The 25,982-nt window shown below is 40.3% G+C and overlaps 2 protein-coding genes and 1 non-coding gene across 4 annotated transcripts; 1 reads left to right on the top strand and 2 right to left on the bottom strand.

Annotated features, from left to right (window-relative positions):
- The first annotated feature begins 302 nt into the window (after nucleotides 1-302).
- ATP5PD (ATP synthase peripheral stalk subunit d) lies at nucleotides 303-6,168 on the top strand. 2 transcript variants are annotated; one of them, XM_026701951.2, is made up of 6 exons: nucleotides 303-426; nucleotides 1,060-1,190; nucleotides 1,575-1,671; nucleotides 3,619-3,690; nucleotides 5,760-5,822; nucleotides 5,962-6,168. In XM_026701951.2, the coding sequence occupies exons 1-6, from the start codon at nucleotides 307-309 to the stop codon at nucleotides 6,091-6,093; spliced, it is 615 nt and encodes a 204-aa protein (XP_026557736.2). In that variant the 5' UTR covers nucleotides 303-306; the 3' UTR covers nucleotides 6,094-6,168. The 2 variants fall into 2 exon arrangements, with proteins under 2 accessions (XP_026557736.2, XP_087781009.1); XM_087924883.1 differs by having other exon boundaries at nucleotides 380-521.
- A 3,725-nt stretch (nucleotides 6,169-9,893) lies between these two features.
- Nucleotides 9,894-25,859, bottom strand: LOC113437246 (5-hydroxytryptamine receptor 3A-like). The gene is made up of 9 exons (XM_026702164.2): nucleotides 25,078-25,859; nucleotides 24,253-24,410; nucleotides 20,864-20,908; nucleotides 20,637-20,746; nucleotides 19,762-19,931; nucleotides 18,577-18,737; nucleotides 15,715-15,925; nucleotides 11,793-11,960; nucleotides 9,894-10,489 (listed from the first exon to the last, which is right to left on the bottom strand). Exons 1-9 carry the CDS (start codon nucleotides 25,121-25,123, stop codon nucleotides 10,227-10,229), a joined length of 1,332 nt encoding a protein of 443 aa, XP_026557949.2. The 5' UTR covers nucleotides 25,124-25,859; the 3' UTR covers nucleotides 9,894-10,226.
- On the bottom strand, nucleotides 25,815-25,887 carry TRNAR-CCU (transfer RNA arginine (anticodon CCU)). Its single transcript has one exon. It is a non-coding gene; the product is annotated as a tRNA-Arg (tRNA).
- Between the last annotated feature and the right edge of the window lie 95 nt (nucleotides 25,888-25,982).

Consider the following 25,982-nt stretch of genomic DNA (forward strand, 5'->3'; position numbering starts at 1 on the left):
CACCATCCCTGGGCCCATGCAAAGCCAAGCTCACCCCCCTCGCTTTTGACTACTCCATTACGGTAGTTTGCCTTGTCCTAAAGATGCTTTTTCAAGAGGCAACTGGACTTTCTTGGTTTTTCTTTGAAGACGTTTCGCTTCTCATCCAAGAAGAGCTGAAGAAGCCTCTTGAAAAAACATCTTTGGGACAACCACGACCTGGGTGATGAGTGTTATGAGTGAGAATCTCCATAGGCAGGTAGTTTGCCTTGGCCCTGCTTGCCGTTCGGAGAAGAGCAGGCTGCACTCTCGCCTTTTGCGCTGTCTATGAGACGGCAAGGGCCGCCCTCTTTCAGGAGAGAGTCGTCCCGATTGGGCCCGTTGTTCCCCGTCAGTCTTTGGTTCCGGGAGCCTTTTCCGGCGGTGAAGTTCCCGGGGTGGGTGAAGGTGAGGAACCCGACGTCCTTTGGGAGGGTCACAATCCCTGCAAGAGGCAACAATCCCTGCGTGTTAACCGGCTTTCCTCTGCAATCTTTTTGCCTGTAATGCTTCTCGTTTCGTTATGGTGCGGGTCTGGGTTCTTTGTTGGCGCCTCCAGGGACAGACATTTGCTCTTCAGCGTGGTCTCCTCTTGGCTAGCAAAACAGATGCTAAAATAGAAAAAAAAATCGCTTGCTGTTTTGTTTGGGATAATTATGAGGGGGGGGGGAATTGCTTGATCTCTCGGAGCAAACGATCCTGCTAGTATCAGCTTTTTAAAAAGCTATCTGTCTTTCTTTTTTTTAATGAAATCGAAATTGCATGATTTTGAAACATCCCCCACCCCCGACCTAAAAAGTGGGACTAGAACTCATAGTCTCCTGGTTTCTAGCCTGGTGCCTGAACCACACCATCAAACACCAGATTTACTTCTGAATAACTCTATGATGCATTTTAGTTCTTGTTTGCATTTGGTTGAAAATTTCTGTTTTTGTTTTTTTTACAAATGTCCATTGTTCACTTCCTTTATACCACACTTGCTATGTTATTTTCTTATCTATTTCCTTTATTCCTTACTCTCTATCTCTTCCCATTTTCTAGGTGATAACAATGGCTGGCCGCAGGGTTGCTCTGAAAGCAATAGATTGGGCAGCATTTGCTGAACGAGTGTCAGCTGATCAGAAACATATGTTTAATGCTTTCAAATCACGTAGTGATGCTATTGCAGCCAAGTGAGTATATTTCTTAGTTTGTAAAGAGTACCATAAGACATAGGTGTACTGATTATTGACATGGACATGCTTTCCGATCTAGTGAAATCCTTAAACAGAACTGTTCCTATGATTTTACTATTAAATTAAATATAAATAAAGAGTTAAATAGCTAAATAATAAGACTATATTGATTGCCTCTCAGTCATTGTTAGTAAATATGATTACACTAGGTATGGGAAAATTTTGGTACAGGTAGTAATTCTTTCCATCCAACAGATCTTTAAATATAACATTTCTTTGTTAATCAAGTTTTTATTTTGGTAACAGAATATCCAGATATTTGTTCGACTTTTCTTGTTGTGAAGCTCAAGAATGAAAAATGACTTTTATGTATCTAAATAGGCTTGCGTCTTTGCCAGAGACACCACCAGCCATTGACTGGACTTTCTACAAGACTACAGTTATGAACCCTACTTTAGTGGATGAATTTGAAAAGAAGGTAAGGCACTTTTAAATTTTGGGGTGTTTGAGTTGTATTCCACTGCATTTAGAAGAGACTTGGCAGTTCATAAACACCAATAAAAATGTGATAGCACCAATTCATCCCTCTCAGTTTATTTGAAATACTCCCCCCCCCCTTTTTAACAATTTAGAGCATGGGTGTCAAACTTGCTGCATCACGTTGCCGTCACATGATGTTTTGCAACGTTTTCCCCTGAAGCTGGGGTGGTTGTGGCCTACGTGTGATGCTTCCAGCCCTCAAGCTGCCAGTCTGACACCCCTGATTTAGAGAAAACAAGTAGAGTAGGGGTAGTGCAAATCAAATCTCTGGGAGGATGCTATTCCAAAATGCTTCAACTGAGATGTGGCTATGAGCCTTCATATTTCTTACCTGGCAAAAGCTGGGATTCACACGCAGATTTTTCTGATATGTTCAAGTCTGGCAGTTCAAAATTGGGTGGAAAAAGTGCTTCTAGAAGTATTCTCATCCCAAGTTATGTAGCACTTTGAATTGTATTTAGGAGCTAATTGGAAGCTAGTTCAGGTCCTAAAACACAGTACTGCACTCATGTTCGGGGCCTAAAGCAAAACACTGAACTGATACCAAGGAACTGTCAGCAGCAAGCCACTGAAGCTTTCAAGGATACTCAGAAGTAAATGTGTGTGTAAAGTGGGATTCAGCTCTTCAGATGAGAGAATGTGGGCATGAATCACTATTGCAAGAACTTGTATGCAACTGTTGTATCAGCTTAAGCTAGGCTGATCATGGTTTCATCCTGCCCACGTAGTAGTAGCTGGGAAGACCCTGCTTACCTAGGATTCTGATCATGTAAGGTCCTCACTTAATGACTGGTTAATGTCTGGATAACATGGCACAACATTGCTGCAGTCATCTCAGGGAATTTTCCCTATGAAGTGCCAAGATTTATGCAAATCGGAGCAATTTCATTCGCAAAGTGTTGGGTTAATTGGTCACACAGCCAGGCAGGAGATCCAGCTGTAGTTCCTTCCATAGAAAGGAATTGTCTACTCTGACCTGGGATCCAGATGATAGGCTGCCCAATGTACCGTAATAAGGGAGGAAAAACTACCAAAACCACTCTGAATCTATAAATCTGGTGAAATTTAAGCACGATTCTTTTAAAATAATGTGTGAGAACACCGTATTTATTGTAAGACTTATGATATCAAAAGATTTTAAAATTAGCTCTAGTGCCTTATTGCCTCTTCTTGTAAACTGACTTCTGTCCTTGGGCAACATCAGCTAAATTTTAAAACTGCAAAATTTCTCTCGCAGCAAAATGGCAACTATTTCAGATTTTTTGCTCACTGGATATCTCCTAAACTTTGAAACTGGCTGTGGTTCAGGGAACTAATGTGGAGAAGAAGGGTGTGAGCTACTAGAATAAGGAGATTTGAGATTTTTTAATGGAATAAATTGCCCAATCCATGGCCCCTTGGCCACATGCAACCCTGGAAACAAAGTAAATTGGCCCCATAAGATCTTAAACTCTTATCATTATTATGTGATTTCAGCAATATTTGTATACATTAACCATATTATATATTTTATATGTGGCTCAAGACAATTCCTCTTCACTCAGTACAGCCAAGCAAAGCCAAAAGGTTGGTTGCCCAGACATTAAATCTCATAAAGTGGTGCTTTTTTTCCTAGGAGATAATGTGTAAATGAGTCCAGTTCTTTTGTCAGATATTTAAGGTTAGTCTGCAATAGATAATTGGAATGAGAATTTAGATCTTATGGTTGAAAGTTGTTATACAACAGGACAATAAATGTACAAGAGCCTAATCCAGAGATATTGGAAACTATGTACTTTACTATTGAATTAGAAATGTAGATAGAAGGAGGAAGGTACATATGGTATGCATAAATTTGGAAACCAGAAGCTACACATTTCATTTATTATTTCCTCAATTTTCACAGTTTAAGGCATTGCAGATTCCTATGCCTGCGGATACCGAAACAGCTAAAATAACCTCCCAAGAAAAGGAGTCTGTAAGTTTTCCACTATCCTATTACTGTTCTTTTCATTGCACATAAATGGTGTTTGCAGAGGTGTCTGTATGGCATTTTAGCAGATTGCTCCTGGCCTAATCTTTACTCATGGGGACATTAGTTAAATTATACAGAATGTCATTCCCTGCTTCCCACATTCCACCTGCTTATGGATTTCTGCCTTTAATTTCTCTGCTAGAATCATGGCACTGACAATGGCCAATTTTAAGTATAAAAGTTGCAGGCTTTACATTGTCTGGAAGAATAAGTTGAAAACCTTCCATTTCTTCCTCTTTAAGATTAAAAGCTGGAAATAATAGCATTTGTTGAGGTACAAAGTAAAAAATTAGAATATGAATGCAAAAATGAGGGAGAGGAACAATTTCCTTACTTGGCAAATACTATAAAGATCACTTGTTCTGCATGTATTTTATATGTAAATATCAATTCTAAATAGCAGTGACTTAGTTGATTTTTGGAGCAATTATGGAACCATCCATTTGAGAGATCTTGTAACTTTGATCTGTCAATCTCAACAAGGCAGGATAAGGATTATGAGAATTAGCTATATCCAATAGGTATTTTATGTACACGTGGATATTTATTTGCAGGGCACGTATAAATCTGTGCCACTGTAATTGTGGTATTACTGACTTTATTATTGGCTATAAAGTTCATACTGCCCATATTTTATACAACACACACTGTTCTTATGCCAGGTACAGGAGAATGAACCTACCTATTCAATTTTCTAGGAATGTATTTTCAACAGTTATATTTTGCTGGCCTATTATAGACATATTCCAAATTTTAAAATATATTCAGCATTTTTATCATTCCTTATTACTTTATGAACTGATCAAAATGTATAACAAAAATAAGTTCTAATGAATTACAAAACCAACCAAAACCAAAGTTCCTGATGCTTTCTCAGCATGGACTAAGTGAAAAGTACTGATGACTTTTCACTTACTCCATGCTGAATATCCAAGAAATCCAAAGCCCACTACTACTACATTTGTGTCAGGAGCACCAATGCACTACTGGATTGAATAGTGACATTACTGTTGCCTGGGGGAAGCCCAGTTGGGAGCTCCTTTCATGTCCCCATTAAGTTGGCCGCTGTTGTGGTACCCATCTATCTACTTATGGTCATCCGCTTTTGAACTTCTAGTTTGGCAAGAACTACAACATGTGATGGAAGCTCAACCTGTCCTGTGACAGCAACCAGGTCTTGAATGTGAGCCTGCCAATTGTCATCCCAGTGTCCTAACCTCGTGAGCCACCGCCCTCCTACATCCAAAGCCTGTTTTTGCTCCTACAAGCAGGCCAGTTATCAGGCACAGTTAGGTTACTGTTATGCATCCTTTGCTGGTTTTTTTCTTACAACCATACAACCATAATTGAGCCCAAAATTTTTCATTGCTAAGCATGACAGTTCTTAAGTGAATTTTGCCCCATTTTACGACCTTTCTTCCCACCATTGTTAAGTGAATCCGTGCAGTTGTTAAGTTAGTAACACAGTTATTAAGTGAATCTAGCTTCTTTTGACTTTGTCAGATGGTGGCAAAACATGATCCTGGACACTACAACTGTCATGAATACATGCCGGTTGCCAAGTGTTCAAATTTTGTTCAGATGACCATGGGGATGCTGCCATGGTCATAAGTGTGAAAAACAGCCGTAAGTCATTTTTTTCAGGACCATTCGAATAGTCACTAAATGAATGGTTGCAAGTCGAGTATTACTTGTATTTCTTTTTTTCTCACAAACAGGAAAAGGGTTGCTATATCATCCTGTTGTGAATTTCATGTTGCCAATATATCTAGGGATCTTTTTGATACTATGTGTCCAAAATATTTGCTAAAGTAGTGAATCCTGCCCATTAATTCATATTCCCTCCTCGCTGTCAAAGAAATATGGGCTGGAGAAGCTTTGAGAGGCATTGGGAGGCAGGTCCTGTGATCAGATCCATTCAGGCCTCCCTGCTCCCATAAGTAAACATTTAAATCCCTGGATAGCTTCCCTGGAATCAAAGTTTCTCATAATGTTGCTATCTCTTCTTTCAGGATAAGAATGCTGCTGACTTCGTACAGGCTTCCAAAGCCCGCATTGCTGAATATGAGGAGGAGGTAAGCTAGCAATTTTAATTATACCAAAGGATTTTTGTCATTGCACTGTATTTTCTCCTGCTAATTTCTGTCTTGCTGATTTTTCAGCATTTCTTTCATCATGTGTTAGTAATTATGGTGTTTTTTTTTTCCTCTTAAGCTTCAGCAATTGAGAAACATGATACCCTTTGAAAATATGACATATGAAGATCTACCTGAAAAATTTCGAGATCCTACACTGGACCCAGTAAAATATCCTCATTGGCCACACAAGCTTATTGCTGATGTATAAACACTGGCTGTTCAAAAGCATTGTGCAACATCAGTTCTTCTTCATAAATCTATTAAATAAAGTAATTGCACATGAGCCCTCGAAATCTGCCTCTTTTTTTCTAAGAATCCTGAAATTCACATAATTACTACTAAGATTGCATGGGCTTGTTGCCTCTTATTATACTGTCCTAAAAGTTGGAGTATTTAAATGTTTGGTTTGGATTTGATTTAATGTTAGCCTGGAATTAATAATACTGGATTTGTTCAAATAGGAATTATGATGGATTAAAAAGCCAATGTGCTTATATAAAACTGTCAACATTTTATGGATTGATGCTTTAACCTTTTGAATAGTTACCTTGCAATATATCCCTATTAACTTTTTTCAAGTATGATATAGATCAGAGACTGCATTTGTTTTTCTTACAAAAATATGTTTTATTGTACATAATTAAATTCCTACTCTTTCTGAAGTAAATGCTTATTCTATGCTTGTTTCTATTTTTCTCTCCTATCTTATTCTATTGTTCTATTTAATCTATTAATTTTGTGTCCGTGTTCCCATCTGTTTTGTACCATTATTTTCTAGTGTAATTATTTATTAGCTCTTTAAATATTTCTTTCTCTCCCCCCACCCCCAGATCCTTGACTCATACCGATCAATCTCAGTCTGTTTACATGTGAGAACCTTTTTACTCCTCTATAAAGTTGCAAATGGCTTTATAGTTGGTTTATGCTGGCATGCCTGCAGGGCAGGGAAAGAGCATCTCATTTTCAGAAGAAAGCAAATTATTTAGAGAAAGGAGATGCTATTTAAATGGTTTACTTTGTGGAGAGTGAAGACTGGGAATTTCATGTAAAAACTATCACCATAAATGGATAGCCATATCTGTTTCTGGAGCCTGTACACTTTTTTTTCAAAGACGACAATGGAAAAAAATCAAGGGCGATATTGTGTCCCCTTAGCCTGTTTTGTTGAAGATTAATAATCTTTCTTCTTCCTCTTCCTTTTTGCATCATTACCCAGAATACAGACATATGTATGCACCTAAATATAAAAGTATGTTGCACAGAGATTTCCAGGAAAGATTAGCAGGATGACATGATAAGAGAACTGGTTTTTTTTCCTTCTTTGGGGGGGAATGGTTTATCTGAAAGGCAAATTGGGTGCTTTCCCATTTCATCTGTAAAAAAGGCAAATGTTTGATACATCAGCTGTTGCCATCAGGGGACCAAAAGCTAGATATAATGGAAGCATGCTCCAGAAATACATGGCTTACTTGCTTCCTCAACTTTCACATTGCTGTTTAGTCACTGCCAATTTTTGAAGAGTCCACTGGAAAGAAAGCTTGCTTTCTTATAGCAAAAATTGCTGTTACTTCAGTACTAACCTCCCAGGACCTCTAAATTGCTTATATAATAAAAATGTTATTCTATATCATTTCCCCTGAATTTAACATCTGTGAGCATGTATACTATAGCTGTTATAAATATCATGCTATTAGAAATATCCTGGCACATTGCTAACAAAAAGACCCAAATCAGTATTCAACTAACATTGAAAATCCTAGTTTATTAATTGCAGAAAATAACGAGGACTAATAATTCCAGTGTATTTTTAGAGTCGGGTTCATAATGCACCAAGCCTGTATGCAATGAGAGATTATGTATTAATTTACTTTTTACTTGCTATGATATCTGCTGTACGCTCCTCAATTCTTGAAGAGTCTGAGTGGCTGATGTAAACCAGCACATAGAGTTAAAAACATAGTGAGTATCAAGCATTCATCACAAAAGTGTTTTACTAGATGTACTTCCCAAATGCAGAGGAGCAATTCTCAGCATTCCCCAGCTGAAGTGCCGGGCCTTCAGAACTCCCAAGATAGAATGGGTCATTTGGATATCTTAAGAAAACAGCACAGAGACTAGTGCAGCTTGAATTGAAAAACTGATGAAAGGAAAAATATTAAAAAGAGTATCTCAGCACTTCCTCCCTCTCTGTCTGTCTCTTACTCTGTCTCTTACATAGGGTTAGGTGAAGTGGAGGTTTTTTTCCTCTGATTTCTGTCTTAAGTAGTTCAAGAGGGAGGGCTGAAGAATATGCTAAAATTAAATTGCTTTCAGAATGAAAGTCAGTGATTGTAGAGGGAAATGAAATGATTTTTACACATCCCTTCTCTTCCAACTACTGAGAAAAGAGGACAGGTAGGGACACAAAAGCAATTTCAACCAAGCATTAATGGAAAATGGCTATTACTGCTGAGAGATCCTGTCTTGATCATTATCCCTACATCCCCAAGGAGCTCCGGGACATGCTTTAAATGTAGCATCTTATGCAGGGGTGGGATTCAAAAAATCCCAGCAACCAGTTCACTGCCCAGTTGCTGGGTGGGTGTGGCCTATCAGAACTTCATTTTTCACCTTCCCAAGGGTCTGGAGGCTTCCCTCGGGCCTCTGGGAGGGCAAAAACGGCCTCCCACGGGCTCTGGAGGCTCACTAGAAGCCAGAAACACGCCTGTTTCCGGACTTCCGGTACTTCCAGGAGGGCCTTTTTTGCCTTCCCAAGGGTCTGGAGGTGTCCCTCGGGCCTCTGGGAGGGTGAAAACAACCTCGCTGGGGCTCTTCAGGCCCGCCAGAAACCGGAAACAGGCCTCTTTTTGGACTTCTGGTACTTCTGGAAGGCCTGTTTTTCATCCTCCCAGAGCCTCCATGCAGACCCTGCACTTACCTGCATCGAAAGTGGGCTGCGTGGAGACTCTTGGGAGGGGTGGGCAGGCTGGGCGGGGCCAGCCATTAAGTTCAAATACTGGTTCGGTGAACCAGATGCAAATTTAACATTCGGTTCACCTGAATCGGTCCGAACCGGTAGAATTCCACCCCTGATCTTATGATACAGAAACATCTACATCCATCTTCCACTATTTTCACCAATTTGTCATCAATCTGGAAAGACAAAATGTGGAACACTGTATTAAAGAACAATTTTTATTTCATAAAGTTCCGAGGGAAAATATGCACAAGACTTATAAATATGTTTTCTTATATATGTATCAATATTTTATCCGACATTTAATTGTGTTTTTTTTTCAATCGTCCCTTGGGAAATTTTAGATACTAGTTCATCCAGAAGGCTTTATGGTTTAGCTAGAACAGTGATGCACCTGAAACAACTACGATGACATTGAGATTAACAAATAGATTTTTTAAAGATGTGTACATGATACTGACAAGTTCTTTTATATTAGTACTGTCTTGATCATGCATTAAATAGCTGCATGCACACATATGCCTCATAATGTGGTTTACATTCAGATGCAGCTAATGAAATAGGAAAAAAGAAAATGGAGCATCACTAAAAATGGTCAGAAGAAGCAAGAAAGCCATCTTCAGATCCTGCCTGAAGGACAAAGTGGTAGTTCAACTCCACTATCAAAACACTTTGCTCAATGATCAGTTACAGATATCAACCCTTGTAGCATTTTGCAGTGAGAAGATTCAATTATTTCTTTATAATACTTTCTTCATGTCTTGCCACTGAGATCAAGTAGGGGGATAAAAATTTTAAAATAGATCAAGTCAGGGGCATCCACAAGATATGGCTGGGGGAAAAGAAAGTCAAGATGGTGGGCATGATGGAGCAATGAAAGCTCTGCTCATTTGTTATGTGCATTAATTTCATTTCCACAGTAGCTTTTTATGTTATGAACATTTGAGATGGAAGAACTCTTAAAGAAGAGTTTATTGGCTGAGGACTGTGGCTGAATAGAGTCTTGGGACCAGAGCCAAACATTCTCCAGAAGACAAAGCAAGACATTCCTGAACAGAATCTACAGATTAGACCGATTTCAATTTTTAAAGCATTGCTGGGCTAGCACTTTCCCTCACCCTGGATTGGGAGCATATACTGATGCAGGCAGTAAAATGTTGAAAATGCAGCTAAGTGTCACATATAGCAAGGCATATTTCAATTTCAGGAGTAGAAGCTTGAAAGCTCATTTTTAAAAATACAGTAGCCTACGTGTGATATGAACACAGACTGGATGCTGTTTGTTATAATGTGATGGAGGAATTAGCCCAATAGTGTTGCCTACATACATTCCATGACCTGGGGCCATTAAAATATAGCAAGCTGGTTCCAGGCTACAAACAAATTCAGCTTGTCCACTGCACCACAATGAAGGCTATAAAACCAAGGGATAAGATCAAGCGGGTATAACAAAGGTACTTCTCCAACCGGACATATTTGTCCTGTAGGGCAGGGCCAGAAACCTCCTTGCCTTCTTCCAGAGCCAGGTGCTTCTTGATCTGTTGCAGCTCCAGGGTCACCTGTTTCAGAAACACAAGGCTGTCTGCGTTGTCATTTTCCACCAAGGGAAATTCCCTTGTTTGTTTGTTCTCCATGTCTATCTCTTCTCCTATATGGAAAAAAGTGAGAAACTATAAAGTTATTATTGCGTTTAAAAAAAAATCAGTGGATTTTTCCAAGGAGTGGCATTTTTAAAACAAATTATGCATCACACAAATGGCTGACATGCCAGAGACTTGATCTATTCCAGGGTTGTCAAACTTAATTTCATTAAGGGCTGCATTAGGGCTGTGGTTGACCTTAAGGGGCCGAGTGAGTGTGACTAACTGGGTGAGTGTGGTGAATTGGGTGGGCATGATCAGCTTGACACCACTCCCTAAACTGCTGGCATGTTTCCTCTTCACACTGGGTAGACCAGGCCAAAGCTGCCTTGGGCCGAAGTGGGGTTAGCCCCTTACATTTTCCAGGGTGACCCTGTGGGCCGGATCCAACCACATCCAGCCCGCGGGCCTTGTGTTTGACACCCCTGATCTATTCACCAGAAACATGCTGAGGTGGGTGTGCCCATCACAAAAGATACCAAGGTCATGTAGTAAGGAAGCTCTCCAATTACCTCCAAGTATCTTTTGTACCGTTAATTCCCTGGTTTACATGGGAGGTAGCAAGCAATTGGGTGGAGGCACTCAAGTAGTGGAGGGAGCAACCTCAGCAGGGTCTATGACAACTCGTCACAGCCAACTCGCCATGACCAACTTGCCACAGCTAACTTACCATGGCTAACTCGCCACAGCCAACTCACCACAGCCAATTTGCTGCAGAACAACTTGCTACGGCCATCTCGCCATGGAACAACTTGCTGCGGGGCAAGAGTTACACTAATATCAAAGAAATGGTGGAATAGAATCATTAAAGAAAGGATGCAGAAGCAGGGACAGAATGAAATGTGAATGGCAAAAATTAAAATATTTTTTACTTATTTTAAATAATTAAATACAATTCTCAGCCCCGAAGTTTAAGTGGAACGTTGACAAGAATTGTTACACTGTCCCACAGCAAGTTGTCCCATGGTGAGTTGGCCATGGCGAGTTGACATTTGCAAGTTGGCTATGGCAAATTGTCCCATTCCCACCTCAGCAACTTGCCATCTGGCAAATATCCAATATGGTCTCTATTCTGAATATTAGTGAAATAGTGCTTAAGATATTGGATTAGGAAGAGGGACATCGAGGTTCAAGACCACCCACAAAACTCATGGGGTGATTGTAGACTACATATACATTCTCTCAGTTTGCATCCACTTCTGAGAATGCTCATTCTTACATGGCCAAATGGGCCCTCTGACATATAGACCTTTCTGCATCCCCTTGTATTTTCTCATTCTGCCGCTTGTTTGTGTGTTGACTACAGCTCACCTACATCGGAGATAGAGTCCTCTGCTTTTATTTTTTCCTTTCGCAAGAATTTTCTTGTAAAGTTCTTGAAGGATGGTAACTTGAAATTCTGCTCCCTGCAATATTCCATGCAGGCATTCTCTAGGATGCCAAGGACCATAAATGCAAAGATTCCGATAAAAAACATTGCTGTGGAGAAGAAGAAACAGCCCTGATTAGTTGTCCCCACTCTTATAGCCTTCTAAAAAAAACAAGAGACAGGCAGGGAAGCATTATCAGTCTAACAAACTAATTCATGTGATGACCTTCTGAGTTCTATTGTTGTGGCGCCAAGAACACAGACCCAGACCCCAAACTCGAAGCCAGACTAAAACCCAGAATGCTACATCACAGCTCAGGATATCACATCAGAAAACTCAGGAAATTAAACCACAAGGACTCAAGAAGTTGCAACACAGTAAATGACCCAGGATATCACAGCACAAGACCAAGGATACTACAGCAATAAGTCTCACAAGGTCATCACACAACCCATTACCCAAGCTGGTACTATACAGGAGGCTAATGGAAAAGAGATCAAAACACAAATGACCCAGGAGATTACAACGCAGGACCCAGGGTACCACAACAAAAGAACTCGCAAGCCCTTCATACAACCCATTATCCAAGCCGTTAAAACACAAGAGGCTAATGGAAAAAAGATCAATACAAAACAAATGACCCAGGAGATTACAGCACAAGATCCAGGATATCTCCACAACAAAACTCACAAGGCCATCACACAGCTCATTATACCAACATCAACTCCATCAACCAATCAAGAGGCAGCAGCGCAGCCAACTAGCCCAGCACACCAGCCCCCACCACCAGTATTTATAGAGAGACGGCAGCTCCGATCACACACTGCTTGCACTGGCATGAAGCAGAAAGCACCAGCCTGAGGATGGCAAGTGGAACCTCACTGAAACGTCGCGAAGATACTCTTAATCTTACAGGGGGAAAGACCCGAACACACCTAGACCTACCTACATATATATATGTATGTATGTATGTATGTATGTATGTAAGTCTATATATATATATATATATATATATATATATATACATATACATATACATATACATATACATATACATATACATATACATATACATACATACATACATACATACATACATACATATATATATATATATATATATATATATATATACATGTGTTATGTCCCACCTTCAAAAATAAACAGATAAGGCTGAAAGCAGCAGTCCTCGCAAATAAAGGCAGCAACCAGGAATCTTCACTGATAATAGCTGTCGTTAGCCTCCACAAGATAGTCCAAGTTAATAGTTCCAATAAATCCAAGTCCCAACAAGATATTTCAGGTTTAAATCCTCCAAGCCAAAGTCTTCGGTTCTCCTTGCAAACAATTTGTTCCCGACAGCGTGCAGAGTCATCCCTCTTCCTTTTATAGAGCAGCAGCTAATTAGTCTAATTACTGATCTGCCCTCCTCCTGTGCTCCCGTTGGTTTCTTCTCGTCAGGAGACGCCTGCTTCTGACATCCACCCAGCGTTCCTAACAGGATTGGACCTTCCAATCACAACACTATCCCCCACCTCAGGGCCCGTCCCCCGAGTCTTATGTTCAGGATGTGGTTTTGAAGGGAATTCTGCATGATATCTTCGAACAAGGTCTGGGGCATGTACCTTGGCCACATCCTGCCAATAACGGATCTCCGTTTCATTTTCTACTCTTCCCACAAAGTACTGGAATCGTCCCTTTTTCCATCGTGAATCATAAATTCCAACCACTGTAGTATCTGTAACAGGTTCAGTGCGGGGCCTAGATGTGAAACGTACCAGACCTAAGGCCTCCTTAAGGTCAGGTCTACGCTGTTTTCCTGACGAGCCAAGAGTGGTTTCAGGTACGGGTCTGTACGGGTTTTCTGAGGTTCTCGCGGGTATTTGTATGTGGATCTTTGGTTGTTCGGGTTTTGGTTGTTTGGTTGTTTCGGCTTCTCAGTCTGAGAAGCAAGAGCCGAAGACAGAAGCCTGAAGATGATGAATGAGACTTCATCGAAACGTTGCCTAGATACTTTGAATCTTACGCGGGAGAAAACCCGAACAACCAAAGATCCATATATATATAATCATATATATATAATCATAGCAGCTAGAGAGTGTAGTGGTTAGAGCGCCACCTTTCATGTGGGAAACGGCAGTTTCTAATCTTAGTTGTTACCCACCTTAGCAGTAGGGATCCTTGGGCAAAGATTAATTAATCTTTCACCTGCCTGTATCAAATATGAAAGTGACATGAACTAGGAGAGTCATGCCAGCTTGAATGTCACCTTGATTAACAAGGTCCATGTCAAATGTTGGGGAACCAGGACAATCCGATGATGAGCAGGGGTGGGATTCTACCAGTTTGCACCTATTCATTAGAACCGGTTGTTAACATTCTAAGCAGTTTGGAGAACCGGTTGTTAGAAGAAATTACTGGCCTAATCCTGTAAGGAAGGCAGGAAGGAAACATTCTGGTGTTGCTTACAGAAACTGCCTCTCAGTTTACCCTTATTACATTCTTGGCAGGACTGGACTTCCTGTCTCAGGAACTTCTCTGGAGTTTTTTCCTCCTTTGCTGGTACTTTGCTTGTGTGGAGTGACCATTTAAAGTTACAATGGCACTGAAAAAACTGACTTGACCATTTTTCACACTTACAACTGTTGAAGTATCCCCACAGTCAAGAGAGGCCAGGTGAGGAGATGCGTACCTCGATGTGAGTGATATTGAGTTGGCCACGCCCAGCCAATAACATGACCACCAAGCCATGCCCACCAACTAAGCCACGCTCACAGAACCGGTTGTTAAAAAATTTGAATCCCACCCCTGATGATGAGTAGTCTGTGAGATCAAACCATACATGGATGAAACTATGTATGGACTTGGAACTGGTCTCTAGAACTGATGGAATTGTATTTATTTGTTAAATGTATATGCTGCCCATTTCACCAATAGAATAACTCTGGACAGCTTGTACAATGTAAAAAGATGATAGAAAGCAATTTAAAATTGTAGGCCTTTGCACATTAAAATTTTAAAACTATGCTGAAAACCAGAATCAGGAGGACGGATGGTCTTTTTACCCTGTCAACCACCTCCAGGGGTGAGCAACCTATTGTGGCCCTAAGCTAACCAGCAAAACCAAGTTTAATACCCTTTGGAAGGCAGAAGGTAGCGCCCAACCATGAAGCTAAAGTTCAAAGCCCTCTGTTAACAATCTATTGTTGCACTGAACTCACATAAAGTCCATAAACAGCTTCTATTTTCTCATAAATCCAGTACGACCATTGTCTCTGGTCCATCCAGCATCAAATACCATTGATTAGTTCTTGATAATAAAAAGCCTCCAGTTTATCATCTTTGCTTTTCTTTAAAATTATGAATGGAATCTCTAAATAACTACTCCTCACTCTCAGAAAAAAGAAAGTTACCACTGAGAATATCTCCATAATACTTGTACAACAAATCTTCCACAGATTGGGATCCAATATATCTTTACAGCCATCCTTTAATTACATAAGATGTCTCCATTCTGCAAACTCCATCAGCTTTTTTGAGAAAGTCAGGTTCATTAATGCCCCCTTCAACCACCTATAACAATTACATTACTACATTTTTCCTTTTTTCAACTTAGGTAGCAGCACAGAGCTCTTATGTCAACACATTCTGTCCCATGTCAGAGTTACTTTGATGTGTCCTACATAAATCTTTTAGGTTTTAATTCCATGTGGCCATCCCTCATTAAGTTATAAACTTTTAATACAGTATCCAAGACACATGATATGTGAATGATCCACACAACATGCTAACAATAATGAGTGAATAGCCCTAACTGTTCCAAGGAGTCTACTACATTATATTCCACATGATTAGGTAATTACCTATTACTGGTGGATAATCTGATGTGGGTGGTAACTTGTCAATAAGCATCACAGACAAAAATGAGACCTGCAAGATCATGGTCACTTTGTAGGCAATTTTTTCTGCAGGAGAGGCAAAAGCATAAGAAATAGCCATATCCAGCAAGAAGAGAATAAACATTGGCAGAATCACCATTAATTCATAAAGAATGGATCTCCTCTTCATAGAAATCTGTAAAAAAAGAAAGGTAGTAAAGTAACACAACATTTCCAGGACTAGCACAAATTTAAGTTATACAAACTACTAAATCATTCCAAGGCTAGGCTTAAGCTGATTGTCTACATCATGGTTGTCCAAACATTTAGCTTGCCTGGACCACATTGAGTAAAGAAGAATTGTTTTGGGCTGCATATACAGTAAAACATCTAACATAGTCAATGTGTATAAATAACAGACTGTAATGTTAAAACGTGTATGATCTTCTGAGGCCATATTACTAGTTGTCCAAAGCTGCATGGCCCGTGGGGCGTAAGTTGGATTTTCCTGGTCTAAACCAGTCTAGGTTCAAACAAGGATGTCAAGAAAGAAATTAAAAAGGTCAAGACGACAGCTGTAACTGTACAAGAGAAACCTGTTATGCACCTCAACGTTTTTTGATTACATGCCAGAGTTGTCATTGTGACTTTATTTGCTGCTATCTCCTCCTTCGTTCATCACAGATGCTTCTGGGCCCATGATTTTGGTTTTTTGACAGTGTCTTAGCTTCAACCCTCAACCAGTGAAGTGGTATACCTCAGCAATTATTCCACTGCTGAATAAACCTAGATAGTGAAGTGGAGTTAAATCATAACAACTAATATTCCAGATGTAAAAGAGATCAGCTGGAGTGGCTGTTACTCAGAATCAGTCTTGCCACTGTTCTGAAGTTTTATTTTAGAAGAAGAATTGTTGAAGATAAAAATGGCTCAGGGACTGGATGGGAGAAGGAAATCAGCCTTTTTCTATGATTTGCATTCTGATTCCAACACAAACTGTACCCAAATGCAGCTTAAACAAAAACAATAGGAGAGTGATTAACCTCAGGCAAACAGCCATTCAACTTTCATGGTAGGTGCGGTTTCAGTTGGGGAAAATAATAGAAGACCACTTTTTTCAGTTAGCCATTGGGCAGTCCATGGATAAGTAAGTTACGGTACATGAGAAAGTCTAATGTTAATCTTGTTTTTAGCAACTTAAAAATGGATGAGATCACAATCTTTCCCTTTCCAGAAATATTTAATATTCTCATACTCTGGGAAATGCCAACAACAGGGACCTCAATTAATGCAAACTGCAGTTAGAGAGATTCTGAAATTGATCACTAATGCTAGGGCCATTTCTTGCTCAAATTTCTGATTGAAAAAATTGTGAGCTTTTTCTCTTTGAACAGTTTGTCAGGCAAAGATCCAGCAAGCATTTTATCTTGTTGATAGAGAGAAAAAAAGGATCTTTAAGATTTTAGACTATAAAGATCCATTAGGAGAAAGAAAGCTTTGGAGGCTCAGCAAGATGAAAACAGGATAAAAGAGGGAATTATGGTTTTATTGAAAACAAAATATTTTCAGAACTTAGGCAGAATCTAATGGTTTGGTTCTGCCTCTCCAATTTGCGGCAAAATATCCGTTATGGTCTGCAATAAGGCTTTTTTTGTACATGAAGCGACATAGGGATTATCTTTTCCAAAGCACAGTGAAGAAGAGTGCAATGTAGTATCTGCTGTGAAAATGAAGCAGTAACCTCATAAATGCAGTTAGAGGAAGACTGAATAGAAAGACAGCACTGTATTTGTTGTCTTTAGTTCTTGGTTTCAGATCCTGTCTTTAAATTAAGAACTCGAGGCAGTATAAAAAATGCTTCATCATCCTATTTTTCTGTGCATATTTTTTTGTTTCTTTATATATTTAATATACCTCCTTTACTGTTTTATATACAACTAAAGACAATGAATAGGACTACTTAAAAAGACCACAAAGATCTTAGAAAGTATTACTTCACAGAAAGAGCAGTGGAACTTGAAACGAACTTCCAGTGGAAGTAAGGGGTCAATCATCATTAAGTGAGCTTAAATAAGTTTGGAATAAACACATGCTCATCATACGACAAAAAATAAAAATAAATAATCATTAAAAAAATAAATGTACAATAATAATGAAAAATAAAAAATAAATCCATACATTAAAAAGAAAACAAAAACAAACTCAAGGGGCAGATTTGATGAACCACTAGGTCTTTTTCTGCTGTCAGTTTTCTATGTTTCTCAGAAACCTAATTAGTACTCCTGTGACATTGGCTGGGCAGAGAAAGAGAGAATGAACCAAAGTCAGCCAGTGAACAATGGATTTCAGAAAAGGAAGCTGCTAGAACTTGCAAACACAGTGCGATGGATTGTAGAATTTAATATATTATTCCAACGTGGGAAAAGTAGGTACTGTAGATACACGCAGCCAGTTTGGCCTAGTGGTTTGGCCTAGTACCAGGTTAGAAAGCAGGAGACTATGAGTTCTAGCCCCGCTTTAGGCAAGAAAGCCAGCTGGATAGTTCTCTCGGGCCCAGCTCATGGCCTGAGGTTATTCATTCTTGCCTAAAGTGGGACTAGAACTCGTAGGCCCAACAAAGTTGTTGTTTGGTGGAAATAGGAAGCAGAAGGAGTATTAGAAGTATTAGAATTTATTAAAAATAAATTTATATGCCATTTATGTCGTCAGAGATGTTCAAATAAATAGGCAGGCTCAAGCCCTTCCCCCATCCCCTTGGCCATCTCTTTCCCATCTCCCAAGCTTGCTCCCATATATCATCACATCATCTGACAAGAAAATGTATAGTAAATGCATTCATAACTATACCTGATAGATGACTGTACTGTATTTTCCGTCAGCTTCAATTTCGGTCACCTCCATGATCTCCACTTTCTGAAACTTCCATTCTCCATCGGCTAAATAACGTTTGCGACTGTCTTGGTTTGTGTTTTTGAAAGTTTTAGTGTTTTTCAACTTTACTTCATTTTCTAGAAAGAATATAAGTCCCATGATCCAGAGGACTGCCAATTCAGGACAGTCTGAAGAAAGGCAGTCCTATACTGAATATATAGAAGGTTCATCCCCTTCCAGCTAATCCTTGACTTATAACCATTCATTTAACAACTATTCAAAGTTATAAGGGCACTGAAAAAAGTGACTTACAGCTGGTCCCTCACGCTACCATTGCAGCAACCTCACAGTCACATGATCAAAATTCAGGTGCTTGGCAACAAACATGTATTTGTACATATATATTTAGGGCAGCCCAACTCACAAATTTCAACTGAATGGTTGGAGGGCTAATATAAGATCAAAACAAGTATAAAATCAAGAAAAATAAAACAAAACATAAATTAAAGTTAACCTACATCTGTCAGCCCTGGAACAACACCACTCAGTACCCCAAACCCTTACAAATGGGCTCATCCACCACCTGACCCAAAACCTTAGAAAAACCATCAGAATCTGGGTGGGTGGGGTAATAAGAAGCAGCTGATAGAAAGGACAGGAACTGTGCTAGAGAAAGCACACTTCCCGTCTTCTAATAGATGATAGCAATAGCTCTTAGACTTATATACTGCTTTACAGTGTTTTGCAGCCCTCTCTAAATGGTTTATAGAGTCAGCATATTGCCCCCAACAATCTGGGTCCTCATTTTACCCACCTCGGAAGGGTGGAAGGCTGAGTCAACCTTGAGCCTGGTGGGATTTGAATTGCCAAATTGCAGGCAGCCGACAGTCAGCAGAAGTAGCCTGCATTACTGCACTCTAACTACTGCACCACTGAGGCTCAATGATGTGGAGAAAGAGCAAAAATGTGAGTTCTGTATTGTTAACAAAAGAAGAAAATATAAAGTAGATGCATTACAGACTGCAGCAATGGCAGGAAGAAGTGCAGAAGCCACAGATATGGAGAATGTGTGCATGAGTATAGCTTCAGAAGCCTGTATAGAAAGGAAGGGCAAGCAAAATTCATGATAAGGCATAATTGCACAGTGGTCCACTAAGATACCTCTATATAATGATGGCACCATAGTTATGTTGCACTTTTGCTCATCAAAAGGAAATGTGTGGACATCCAGGTTGCAGGCGGAAGTGAGTTGATGTGCTTGATATAAAACAATGGACCCATCAAAGGATAGGTAAATAAAATGGCTAACTGTGTGCTTATCTTCATCTGCCCTGAAAGGAAAATATTGTAATTAATAAAAGTTTGTGTTTTGCACGTATTAGACAATATTGCTGTCAAATATGTGCAAAATATATCTAAGGAAATATCTTTTAATGGCATAAAAAACAAATTATTGTATAAAAAATTATTGTATAAAAAAATTGGTATAACAACCAACTAACCAGCCATAAAATCCAAATGACACAAAGACAGAATTTCAGTTTTCCCAGGCTGATGCTAGAAATGGTTTGGTTTTGATCACAATTAAGACTATAATGTAATATTATAATACCCATAATACTGAATTGGCGTCAGACCCATTAATCAAAATAGAACTTACTTCTGTTCAATATTCTTGCCCCATAAACTAGTAAAAACAAGAATCACAATTAATCTGTTTTCTACAGCTGTTTTGCAATAATCTATACGTAATCAGATTTGTAATAAACCTTGTTTTAAAGAATGTTAAATTTTATCAATTGGGTGCAAAAGTTACTGGATCCTTCTGAAATATTGGCAATTGGTACCACAATTGCATTCTTTTCTTTATGGTATTCCTAATATATAGATGTGGGAATGAATCAAAACTTTGAGTCAATGTGTATAGATGTAGCAGTCAATATTGTTAATACTGTAATACTGTATTAGTGCATTTTTTTTCTCTAAGAATGAAGTTTTAAAACATATTTAAAAGGTAAGAAAAATAGAAAAGATACTGTTCATCTATGAAAATGTGAGGAGTCCAGAAAAGGTTCACAGGAAGAGTGATATTGGTAATGTTACAAAAGTCCAAAGGGTCCCAGCTGACAAATTCATTTTTCCAAATCTAGTAAAGAACAAAGGAATAATTCAAAAAGTGCTACATTATCTTTAAAAAAAAACACTGATCTATTCTAGAAAACACAAATACATTTTTGTAGAAGAGCAAAATGAGTACCCTTACCACATTTAGCCAGAAGTAGAATTTGGCCACTTGTAATTTTTCCTCCTGCAAAGGAGAAAAAGAAAAAAAAGAAAAACATGAACAGCCTTTCTCCCAGACTTCAGAAATCAGTCATAATCCAGTCTAGTCCAGAGGTCTCCAACCTTGGCAACTTTAAGCCTGGAGGACTTTAACTCCCAGAAAAGCTGGCTGTGGGATTCTGGGAGTTGTTGAAATCCTACAGGCTTAAAGTTGCCAAGGTTGGAGACCCTGGTCTAGTCAGCCATAGGCCAAATTGCACCAATGGAAATCTTTTCTCAGTAAGTGAATTTCTCTGACCTCAGGGAATGCCTTCAAGACTGTTATGGGGTGCCCTGATGGATCTGTCAGTAGTGTGTGATTATGTATGTCTGTGTGCACAAATCAAGTTCATTTGTGCAAGGGAATGGAGTGGAAAAAATGATTTACATACACTTATACATATAATCACACACAACTACTGACCTAAAGGTGCTTTTTTTTCTCTCTCCTAAGGGGCAACTGGACTTTCTAGTTTTTCTTCATTTTAAAGACATTTTGCTTCTCATCCAAGAATCTTCTTCAGCTCTGACCAATGGGGAATGGAAGGATTTATACTTCTTCCAGACATCTGGTCATTTGCATCCTTTTAGCAGATCATTAAGGTCACCTGGAGGTTTATCTGTGTCATCAGGGTCACCTGAGTGGTGCAAATTGGTGCAGAACCTTCTTGGAACTTTGAAAGGACCGTGTTGTAGATTGGAGATCTTATATTTTGGGGGGCACCAAAAAAGGCACCAAGTCTTATTTTTTGGGAGGTCTTATTTTTTTTCTCCCCATTACTGGGAGGCGGGCGGGAGAGCTGCACCTCACGCATCAAATCTCTTTGCCTAATGGCCTTACCAGCAGCTTGGTCTGCAAAACAGCTGATCTGCAGGTATGCTTCTGTCACCAGCTCCAAGAATTTCAGCCCAGTGGTGCGATTCAAAATTTGTTACTACAGGTTCTGTGGGCTTGGCGGGCTTGGCTTGGTTTGGTGGGTGTGGCTCGGTGGGCATGGCAGGAAAGAATACTACAAAATCCCATGCCCGCCCCACCCAGGTAACCTGCTTTCCAGCTCCATTCTCCTGTGCAGGGCAACAAAAGAAGACCCAGCCAATCAGCTGGGACTCGGGAGGCAAAGGGGTCAGTCAGAGGTGGTATTTTGCTGGTTCTCCGAACTACTCAAAATTTCCACTACTGGTTCTCTAGAACCTGTCAGAGCTGGCTGAATATCACCTCTGGTTCAGCCGCTTTTGTAGTCGATTGAGACTGCAAAAGCAGCAGGAGCCCCCGCATGCCTCTGTGGAACAGCTGATCTGTGGGCATGTACTGCCATCGGCCCAAGAAGCATGGCCCCAAGAAGCATGGCCGCTTTTGCAGCCTTAATCTGCAGGCATCGGGCATACAGCTACACTGAGCCAGGCACTCTTGGGCCCTGGTAGGCTCTGTAGCTCTCTTGCCAGCTGTGTGAGGCAAGCATGGGACTGCCCCTAGTCACCTTCAGTGTCTGCCTGATGAGCAGCGGCTCTGTAGCCGCCTCGCCTTCCACCCATCCAGCCCACCGGCAAGCCCAGCTGCTCCCCACAGCCTCCACTACCTTTTGCTAGAGCTACCTCCACAGAGTTAGCCAGAGAGCTGCAGTGCTTGCCATGGCCCGAAGAGTGCCGAGCTCAGCGCAGTTGGTAGCGTAGCTGTAAGCCTGCAGCACCAAGTAGGAGTGCAGGCCAGCGCTCAGCAGCCCAAAAGTGGCAGTGAGCGAGGTGACATAGGTAGCACAGCTCCACTGGTGGCTGCTTGCAAAGGGGCCCTGGCAGGCTGGTAGCCCAGCAAGGTGGCTGAGAAAAGGGCTGCCAGGAGGGTGAACAGCCTCGGTGAGGCCAGCAGCAATAGGGACAGCTGCTTGGCGGTTAACATGGGGCCCTCCACAGCCGAGAAGCTGGGCCAGCAGGCAGGGTGGGTGAGAAGCATCCCACCTGCTAGACATTGAAAAGCCACCACTGCCTCTGCAGAGCGAGAGCAAGAGCAAGAGCAAGAGAGCAAATCTGATCCAACCACTGAGATCTGGCAGCGATGTGCTCCCCCTCATCTCCTTCTCTCTCTCTCTCTCTCTCTCACACACACACACAGAAGTCCCTCATCCCCATAAGGCAGCCACATCCCTTCACTAATCTGCTTTCCAGCTCTGTTCTCTGCTGTGCGTGTAAGAAAAGAAGTCTGTGGGTGGGCGTACAGTAAAAAAAAAAAAAAAAGACCTTCCAACTTTGTGAGGTCTTTTTGGGGTGTGTGTGTGAGAAGTTGGAAGGTCTGAACTTTTTTTTTTTTTTACGGTACTCCCACCCACAGACTTCTTTTCTTGCCCTGCATGCATGGACATGGAAAGCAAGTTAGTAAAGGGATGGGGTGGAGAGAGTGATGGACGTGTGTGTGTGTGTGTGTGTGAGAGAGAGAGAGAGGTGGGGGAGCGAGAGAGCACACGTTGCTACCTGCCCTGGATAACTCTCTGAGGTTGGATCTCTCTCTCTCTCCTCCTCCCTCCCTCCCTCCCCCCCCCCAAACACACTCACACACACAAACACTAACCTGCTTTCCAGCTCCATTCTTCGCTAACCTTCCAACTTCACGAGATCTTTTTTTGTGTGTGTGTGGGGGAAGACATTGGAAGGTCTGAACTAATTTTTTTACTGTAGTCCCAGAGATTTCTTTTTTTGCCCTGCATGTGGCATCGGAGAATGGAGGTGGAAAGCAGGTCTGTGAAGGGATGTGGCTGCCCTAGGGGGGTGGGGGTGGGGGTGTCTATTTACTTTTCACAAAAGTGTAAATATGTGTGTGCGCGTGTGTGTGTGTGCGTGTTAGGGAGCAGAACTCTTCCTGAGTCTTCTCTCTGCCTTGAAAATACACAGTGATCACCGTATCTTTCACTGGTTGTGTGTATATTTGCTAATATCCTTCAAATTGCACTCTTCTCCCTCAGGAAGAGCTCTGCTCCCCACCACATGCACATACACACACACGTTTACACTGACTGAAAAGTGAAATGACATGGAAAAGCACAAGAATCAAGAGGATTTCGCTCTCTCTTTCCTGTATTAACGGTACTTGTGCTGTGCCAAGGGGTGGGCAGGCTGCAGCTGCGGCCAGACAACACCAGCCCTGTGTGTATACACCACCTCTTGCACTGGCCACGCCCATCCACTGGCTTATTTTTGAGGAAGGGTTTAATGTTCGGCCCACCCACCTAAAAATCAGATTAGGGCTTATTTTCAAGGTGGGTCTTATTTGGGGGGAAACACGGTAGATGGTCTACTGACTTTTGCTTCTGACTAACAAACGTGACAATTATTCTCTCTTACCACTGAAAGAATGGAGATGAGAGTGAATTCAAGGCCAACTTCCAAATTCTCTTCCCAATTCTTCTTTGGTATAGAATATAAAAGGAGATCCTTCTTGGAGGAGATGTTCAGGTACTCGACTACATCATGATATTTACAAATCTGTCTCATGCTAGAATCTGGGAAGTACAATATGGAAATCAACAAACAATATGGAAATCAACAAACATGTTATTTGGTTTTTTTTTGTTTTAATTGGAATCACACAACACTATCCTTTATGAGTGGATAAAACATTCCAGCATTCTCTACCTTTAAATGTTTTGTAGCAATAGCCTCTCTATGCAGTTTACAGAGTCAGAATATTGCCCCCAAATATCTGGACCGTCATTTTACCAACTTTATATCTCATTCACCCCTTCTATCTATGTAGGGGTATATTTCTCAACTTTGATGAAATCTTATAATAAAATCAATAACATAAACAATATCCACATCATTGTTAAAGAAGAGTCAAGAAGACAGCTACCAAGGAGCACACATCTAGAAGGAAGCATTCTTGCTGTTTACATTTCGCTTTCTCAAACATTCAAATCTCATTTTTGTTATCTCCTTTATGAAATATATATATTTCAAATACACACACACACACACACACACTCACATCAAGGGTGGAATATTTACCCTGCAGAAATTAACTGAATAAGTTCCTCACTCTACTTGTTTTTCTTTAGTTTTGTTGTGTATAATCATTTTGGAAGCCACTTAATGCCATCATTGCTATTCTTCACTGCTTGTGTACAATAGGAATATATTTGGGTGGGAGAAGAAGAAAAAAGTATTTACCTGATATCCAACAGAAGAGAAAAATGATGTTAACAGCTCTCCACATTCTTCTTTCTCTGAAGTTTTGAGAATATTTAAGGTAGAACTGAGAAATTTCTAGACTGCAGAATTTACTGAGGCAAGAAATTGAAATCGTTTTGTCTTTGAGTCAGACATCTCCTGGCTGTAGGAAAGCTGTGTTTAATATCTCAAGCCCTTTATAACAGTTCTAAATATTTGCTGACAAATTATTCTCTCTATCCATCAGAACTGGCATTTTCCTAGCCAGTTCTCATAAAAAGGTTTTCTTTCTCTTCTGGTTAATTAATAAATTGTTGCCCATTAGCGTCCATTACTTATTACTTTTTGAAATATTGATGTTCTCTGAGGTCATGATTTAGCAGATCATTTTATGCACTCTTTGCAATTGTAGTCTGATTGGAAGTGTAAAGAACTGCTAGGGATCAAACCCTGTCTTGTTGTAATAAATAGATTATACCTGTACTTGTGCCTATATTTTTCATAACCACTCTGTTTTATTCCAGTATGTTTGTTTGCATATAACCTATATATTACTATTGGCAAAAGTATCATCTGAGAATCTAAAGAATTGTTATTGGGAAAAGATACTGAAACCTTCAGGATCAACTTACATTCATCAAAATCTGAAAGCTTTACAACACAGTGTTTGTTCTTACTTAATAATTTAGGGAAATAAATGGGTTTTCAAGGCTTAGTTAAACAAAACAAAATTTTCGCACCCCAGATGGGACTCGAACCCACAATCCCTGGCTTAGGAGGCCAGTGCCTTATCCATTAGGCCACTGGGGCTTTGCGAATTGAAAGTGTTTCACTTTTCCCCTCTTACAGAAAAGCTGTAACTATTTCCTCGTACCACACCCCTTTGTAAGTTTCTTAGTCGTCGC

The sequence above is a fragment of the Pseudonaja textilis genome, chromosome 2 (genome assembly GCF_049901715.1).
Source record: "Pseudonaja textilis isolate UNSWEBS1 chromosome 2, rPseTex1.2, whole genome shotgun sequence".
Classification (NCBI taxonomy): Eukaryota; Metazoa; Chordata; class Lepidosauria; order Squamata; family Elapidae; genus Pseudonaja; species Pseudonaja textilis.